A 7,697-nucleotide genomic window follows, 5' to 3' on the forward strand; every position below is an offset into this window, starting at 1 on the left:
ACCTTTCTCACCCAGACTGAGGACACCTACAATGATTCAAGTACACTTTGGCATTTATAATTTTATACATTTTCTGATTTTCATACTCATGTCTTTCAGATATTTTACCTGTGCATTGCTTTTGTCTAAGAAACTGACAGATGGATGTTTAAAAAATGACAGGAAGACTCTTTTTTGGTAAAGATGTAATGTCGATTTATTTTTAAATCATGATTTAGCATACATTAGTATTATTTTATAAAAGCAATCAATACAATGTCATAACATTACAAATGAATATTTATAGCATAGTTTTGATATTAAAAAGTAGCATGTTAGAAAACTATACCCTATGCAAATCCAAAGTCCAGGCTGCTTTCATTTGGGGGAGAAAACTAAGCATATTTGGACTGTCGGGTGCAGAAGATCTGAGATTAGGTCATTTTTCTTTCTTCACAATTCTGTCTTTAGCAGATTCAGAGCTTTCTGCATATTTGAATACACTAGGAATAAATAACTTGGAGTCATTATTTTTTTAAGAAAACAATACATCATGTGCTGTTAAACAATTTTATATATACCAGTTTGAATTGTTTGAATTAAACAAGCTGCAAAAATAAAAACCACACATGACCATTCACAGCATGTTTATGGTACAAAATCAGATTCATAACTTGCTTAAATTGGATTGTATTAATTCTGATGAGCTACTCTTAGTTTTTCTCAAATACAAATGCTTTATCTAGGAATGATTTGTGACTTTTTTAGTAATTTGTGCACTGTGTTGGTAAGATTAAAAAAAAAGGTAGTTCAGAGATTCCCTAAAGTCCAGCACACTTCATGGGCAATTGGGCATCTTTATTTATTCTTCAGATTTATATCCCTCTTTTATTTTGTATAATTCAAGAGAGTATACACTCCTCTTCCTATATTGTCCACAATACATTAGATTGGGCTGAAAGAGTGAACTGGCCCAAAGTTACCCAACCACCTTCTGTGATTAATGGAAGAACAGAATGTCTCTTTTTCTAATCCAGTTCTTTAACCACTAAACCAAACTGTCACTTGTTTCTGATATGATATGATGGCAGTTCAGAAACTTTATCCAACTCCCAAAATGGGAAATGGCTACAATTCCACAATGGTCAGTGTAACACTCAAGATCCACACAGGGTCTAATATGGACCATGATGCACAGATGTTGTCTATCACCAGTGCCAGTCAATCACCAGTGCCGGCCAATGTATAACATAGAGTCATAAAAAATATGAAACATGGCTAAACTCTCAGGACAAAATATTTCAGCTGGCTTTCACTTATAACACATGAAAGGAAATGATATCAAATAAATGGATGTTTTTTGATGATAAATTATAGTGGTGTATTCAAATATTTGCTCATATCTTAAGTTACTGGATTTTCGTTTGTTAAATCTGCTGAAAGCTGTGAAATGAAAGACAGATTACTCACACAGTGGAGCATCTTGAGGCTCATAAGCATATAGACGGTTGGAATATCTTCCAGTAATATCTGCTCTAATAGTCAGCGAAGGATCTAGAGACAAGGAAAGATGGAAACAGTCTATAAACTAGCCGTTCATATTTTTCCTATCAACATCTGAAGTACAAATTCATAATTAGAGCTATATTATGAACTTGTGTATGCTGAAGAATATGGTGTCAAAACATTCAGATGATATCAGGTTGGAGAAATACTTTGCAAATGATAATCCCTGTCTCTGATTCTTCTTTCTAGTTTTTCTACATTCATACTAAATAGTGAACAAATTTTGTTTGCATAATAAATATTTGTTAAGACTATTTTTATTAGCTAGATACCAGTTTTTCAAGTAAATATTTTCAACTTCTAAAGACTCACCTACAAACACAATTCTGGGCACATATTGACCATCTGGTGCAAGATGTTTATCTGAAGTTTCATACTAGAATTAGGGGGAAAAAAGATGTTGATATTCCTCTCATTTAAGCTGAAATCCCTGTGTCTGTTTCTCATTCCAACAAAAAATACCTCTCTTCAATATAGTTAAAGATTTGGTAGAGAAGGACAAGGTACAACTTTTGCAATGTTGCACAAAATTCACAGAATTATAATTTCAGGATATTCAAGATAGAACAGTTTAGATCAACTTGATGCTGTGGATAAATCTCCATATTCTTCAACCAACTTCAGCTACCAGGTTCCACCACAAAACCGCGTTCGACTAAAGCGCGCTTGACGAAACCGCGTAGCTGACGTCATCACAGCGCGACGAAAAAAGCACGCTGCGAACGCTAAAGCTAAAATTAACCCCTAAACCTAACCCCCCTAAACCTAATCCTAAACCTAACCCTAAACCTAACCCTTAACCTAACGCTAAACCTAACGCTAACCCTTAACCTAACCCTAAACATAACCCTAACGCTTAACCTAACCCTAAACCTAACCCTAACCCTTAACCTAACCCTAACCTTAACCCTAAACCTAACCCTTACCTTAACGTGAATCGGCTTGCTTTCAAAGCGCTATTTAAAGCTCCCTTTTTTCTCCGCGGTCGCTGTTGTCGCCCTGCTGATGACGTCAGCGACGCGGTTCAATCGGGCGCGCTTTAGTGGAGCGCGGTTTTGTCGTGCCACGCAGCTACCATAATCCTCCAGCCAATATAACCAACAATAGCAATTGAAGAAAGTTGAGACTGTCACCTCATGTGTTGATCATATTTTCCTATAAGTATTCATGTAAGCAACAATATTACTAAAAATGCATATTGTGAATTACTGTAAGACTGTCATTTATTAATATAATTTTTGAACTGAATTCTTAACTCAGAAAATCAAGGTAAATTATGTGCTTGCAAATTTTAATAAAATAATAGCTTCCATTTTCTCAAATTATTTGCAGCTCATTTTCATTTTGGTAAAATGCCTTGTGCAAAATTATATCCAGATATAATTCAAACATCACCTGAAAACTTACAATAATATTAAGAAGAACAAAGCTTGATGCTAATTTCTGTATTTCTTTGTGTTCAGCAAATACCTTCTTCAGTGCTAAAACAGAGCAAGAATTATAAACGCTATTTTTAAATATATATATAGAAAAATGTTATATCAATTGATAGTACAAATCAGGCCAAACTTGTAAACTGTATTAACGTCTGGTGTATCTCAATATAAAATGAAAAAATATACTACAGAGGAGAACCAATTTTGTAGTGGTTTAGACATCAGGTTATAAATTGGAAGACTATGAGTTCTAGATTTGCATTAGGCACAGCCTCTAGCTGGATCGCCCTGGGCCAGTCACTCATTCTCAGCCCTAGGAAGAAGGCAATGGCAAACCACTTCTGAAATATTACAAAGAAAACTGCAGGGACAAATTCAGTCAAAAACTGACTCAAAATCACACACTTATGATACTATAAAAATGAAGCATAAAAATGATTTAAAGAAAAATACTTTTCTATATCACAATAATTGTGTTTGGATTTTAAAATTTGAATTTCTTTTCTTTTATATATACATATGAATAGGATTAACATTGTTCTTTATAAATCATAACACTTCATTTCTAATTACCATGGCTGCTACAAAACCTTTTATTCAAATTAGTTATGTTTTTCATCTTTTAATTACTAAGTTAAAACAGTTTGGTTTTTCAGGTGATTTACAAAAAACCTTCTGATGCAAGGAAGTAATTAATTTTGCTAGATTGGATGCACTTTTCATTTGTTAGAAACAACAGTACCTTGACTATGAGGGCACTCTTCTAAGTGGTGGATGATCATTATTGGCTTGTTGCTGTAAAAGAAAAAGTGGTCCATGATACAACTTCAGTTAGCTAAATTCTCTAAATTAAGCATGTCCCATTGTATTGGCCTACAATTTCCATCAGTGTAGTTGGCATAGCCAATGAATTATGTTGATGGTGGAAATGAGAATTAGAATGTGTCTTTGAAGGGATCTGTGCTTACTTTTTATCATAGTGCTGAAATATTTTTTTTTCCTAAATTTATTCTCCTGCAAAAGATATTTCTGCATTTCTATCTCATTCCTATAGTGCTTTAGGACTTCTTTAGCATTTCTTTTGTGGTTTTGTGAGATGACTTTACTGTTTAAATGAAAAGCGGTAAGTTCTATAGTGCTGTTTAATCACTTTTGTCTCTTACTGTGAAGTCTATTTCCTGTTGCTTTGTGATCCATAGAAGCTCTACAAGAGGAATTTCCTCATGATGTAATTTTCTTGGATTTAACTGAAATATAGAAATCCAGGAAAGCTGAAAACTGCTGTAATGGTGATTATATTGTAAAATAAAGGAAGAAAGAAAGAAAGGTTAGGGCAAGATCATATGGCAACCTACCCATAAGAATTTCCCTAAATTGTTCTTATCTTTCCAGGTGGAATAAAATGAAATTAAATTCTTTTCCATAAGATTGAAAAAGAGTAAACAAGGAAAGAGACAGTGATATAATGGAAATGTGCAGTATCATTTGTTGAAATATGCTAAAATAAATTGAAATATTTTATCAATGTCTCAGAAGTCAAATTATTTTTCATAAATCAACGAGTAAGACTTGCAGAAGAGATTAATTTACCTTGTTCTGGATTTAAAAAGAGCTTCTTCATAAGTCTGAGTCCAGATTAATTGATCACCCCAGCCTGAAGATAAATGACAAATGAAATTTAGTTTAAGTATGTCATTGTTGAAGAAGTCATAAATATATAACTTCATTCAAATCAGAACAAACATTGTAGTAGATCTATTGCACAATACACTTCTTAATCCAAGCATTTCCCCATGTTTTAGGGAACTATATTTTATGATATGGATTAATAGCAAGCATTTATTTGAATTCAGTTCTTAATGTGAATTCAAAAGCTCATAAGCATGGAGTGAATTATTAGCTTCTAATAATTATTATCTGTAAAGGCTGTTAATCCCCCTCTTCATACAGATCATATGATTAATACTTGAATTCATTTTTAAAGGATACTGTTTGTGCAGTATCTACTTTTCTTTGGCATTCTGGGAATTGACACATCTTAAAGTTGTCAAGATTGGCAAACACTACCCTTGGATCACATGCTCCAGTTCCTACCAGTTCTAGCCAATAGCAAATTATTCAATTAATTCAATTAATTATTAAACTTAATGGAACTTACTTTCAAGTAGATATGTATAAATAGCTATATACTCCTCAGATCATATTCCATTAGTCATTAGATCCTTGGAATTGCTTTATTTCTATTTTACATTGTCCACACTGAGACATATGATTCTTTCCATGTTGTAGATCAGTGTTTCTCAACTTCAGCAACTTTAAGATATGTAGACTAGGCAATTCTGGGAACTGAAGTCTACATATTTTAAAGTTGCCAAGGTTGAAAAACAATGTTGTAAACTGCCTATCCCCTGGTCTAACATTTGTTAGGCATGTTGGATTTTTTAAAAATGATTTTAAATTACATAATATTCTGTCTGTTGAAAATTATTTGAAGTAAAATAATTGTGATAAATAATTTTAGAAATCACTTCCTAAAAATAAGCAGGCATGATTAACAACTGAGATGATTGGTATAAAATATACAGCTTTACCTCTTGAAAGAGTCTGTGGAAGTTTAGGATGGGTCTCTTTGGGTTCTTTTGGGTCTTTTCTTCCATCTTTAGTAGTAGTTTCTTTAGCCAGGGTATTCAAGACAGCAAGAACCAAAATCAGGATGTTGACTATGTTTTTTTGCATTGTTAAAGCTAAGGAGCAAAACAAAGCAAAAATACTAGTCTGGGTATACTTGAAAAGCAATGGGACAAAATACTACAAGAAAAGAACAATAGTAATAAAACATAAGAAAGAAAACAACAATAGTAACAAAACATAAGAAAGAAAAGATTTAAATCTCATGCACTGCTATATAATTTCTCTATTTAGAGAGGAACTGATTACCCAGGCAAATTTACAACAGAAGTCTATGTGTATTTCCCTGGAGCTGAACACTGCTGAACTTAAATGAGCTTCCTTCCTTCCTTGTACCTATTGGGGAATAGAGTTTGAAAGCTTCAAAAGAATACTCACAACTAGTGAGTTGTACACTTTAACTACAGATTTGATTCATGCATCACCCTAAACTGAGATTCACTCTAAGATTAAGTTTTCTTAACCATTTATTAAATGTTGAGTTCACTAGTTATACTAAGCTAACAGCAAAATGCATTGTGGCTTTGTATGATATATACTAAGAGTTGCAAAAATCCGAATAATCATTGGATAGTAGCCACAAAGTACAGAAAAAACTAGATATTTGCAGTCTAGAGAATTGTATTTTGACATTACCACTTGAAATCTCTGTAGTAAAGCTTATATACACTTAAAACAAGAATGTAAAAGTCAGGATTTTTTTAAATTCAATGTATTTCTAGTGTAGAATCCACAATAATATTCATTACAAGCTTTACAGGAACAAGTCATGTACAGTGAATGAAAATCCTTTTGAAATCTAGGTATCTGAAATATTGCCTTAGATCTAGCCACGATCACATCTAGGTCCAATTCAGTAACTTGTAAGTAGATTTAATTACAATACAGAACTGACTCCAGATATGTTAGGATCGTTGTTATTTTTTTAGGAGACAACATTGCTACAAATAGTCGTTTTTAACTTTGAATAAGCAAGTCTTGGACTAAACTCTTAATGACATAACTATAGTATAATAGCGCATATATCAGAAAAATCAAAATGGGGATGGTTGGAAGGAGGAATAAGGTAAATGTAGGATGCCAAGCTCTTGTATCTAATTTTTGAACCTATGGGAGAATTAAAAATAGACAGTGTATGTGAGTGTGTGTGCACACGTGTCTATCTATCTATGTCTACCTGAGTGTTTTTAGGGTATGCTACCATGACATTTTTATAAGGCAGTCCCATCATGAATAGCCAGCATGGTCTATGGTTAGGCTGAATGGATAGTGGGAGTTTGGAGAGTGAATGATTGATGGTAATAGTGAGAAAAGCACAAATAGAAAGAAAATGGGGGGAAATTGTATAGAGAAAAATCCTCTTTTTCTCCAAGCTTTCTAAGAAAGATAAAAAGATATAAAACTTCAATTTTGTGCAACACAGAAGTCATTCCCTTTCAAAAACAAGTCGAGCCTTAAAAGAAAGTAAATGGATTTGTCTTTGCCAACAGGAAATCAAAACACAGTAAAGGAAGGACTTTGGCATATTACAAGGAGAAAGCAAATAACAGAAAATAATGTATCTTGGCTGTAGAAATATGTTGTGTACTTGCAAAGTTGTTTAAAATGGATTTCCCCCCCTGTCAAAATGAATATCAGGATTATCTAAATATCATCATCTCTGCAGTACTTGTTACCATGCTGATTAATAAGTAACTTGATTCACAAGAATAAAAGAATTTTAATAGGCCCTTTGCTACGCAAGCAGCAATAACCTTACCTTTCCTGCTCTCTTGCTTCTTAGAGCAACAGCTGAAGAGCTTTCAATTTCAATGTGAACAAAAAAGGTGTGGAATGCCTATTTATGTACCTGGGTGCACCTGATCCCACCCACAAGGCTGGTATTTGAATCCTGCTTTTATAAGAAAAAATTAAAAAGTAGAAAAGTATTAGCAAGGAATTTTTCAAACAATGTTGTGTCATTTTGTCCTTCGGTTTATTAAACAATTATTATAGAAAACTAGAATGTTGAGTTTATGTGAGTTGTTC

General features: G+C 33.1%; 1 protein-coding gene across 1 annotated transcript; it reads right to left on the reverse strand.

Annotated features, from left to right (window-relative positions):
- Positions 1 to 176: 176 nt before the first annotated feature.
- AGR2 (anterior gradient 2, protein disulphide isomerase family member) lies at positions 177 to 7,485 on the reverse strand. Its single transcript, XM_032237406.1, has 8 exons — positions 7,429 to 7,485; positions 5,573 to 5,725; positions 4,572 to 4,635; positions 3,724 to 3,776; positions 2,953 to 3,026; positions 1,858 to 1,921; positions 1,450 to 1,533; positions 177 to 482 (listed from the first exon to the last, which is right to left on the reverse strand). Exons 2-8 carry the CDS (start codon positions 5,715 to 5,717, stop codon positions 433 to 435), a joined length of 534 nt encoding a protein of 177 aa, XP_032093297.1. The 5' UTR covers positions 5,718 to 5,725; positions 7,429 to 7,485; the 3' UTR covers positions 177 to 432.
- Positions 7,486 to 7,697: the final 212 nt, after the last annotated feature.

Source organism: Thamnophis elegans, chromosome Z, assembly GCF_009769535.1.
Source record: "Thamnophis elegans isolate rThaEle1 chromosome Z, rThaEle1.pri, whole genome shotgun sequence".
Lineage (NCBI taxonomy): Eukaryota > Metazoa > Chordata > Lepidosauria > Squamata > Colubridae > Thamnophis > Thamnophis elegans.

Excerpts from the sequence above, each read along its gene's own strand:
- AGR2 (XM_032237406.1), bottom strand. The coding sequence starts at position 5,717 with ATGCAAAAAAACATAGTCAACATCCTGATTTTGGTTCTTGCTGTCTTG. Across the intron at positions 1,534-1,857 it reads GCCCAGAATTGTGTTTGTAG|ATCCTTCGCTGACTATTAGA; the intron begins GTGAGTCTTTAG and ends CCTTGTCTCTAG. Across the intron at positions 483-1,449 it reads GCCTCAAGATGCTCCACTGT|TGTATTCAAATATGCAGAAA; the intron begins GTGAGTAATCTG and ends ATTTATTCCTAG.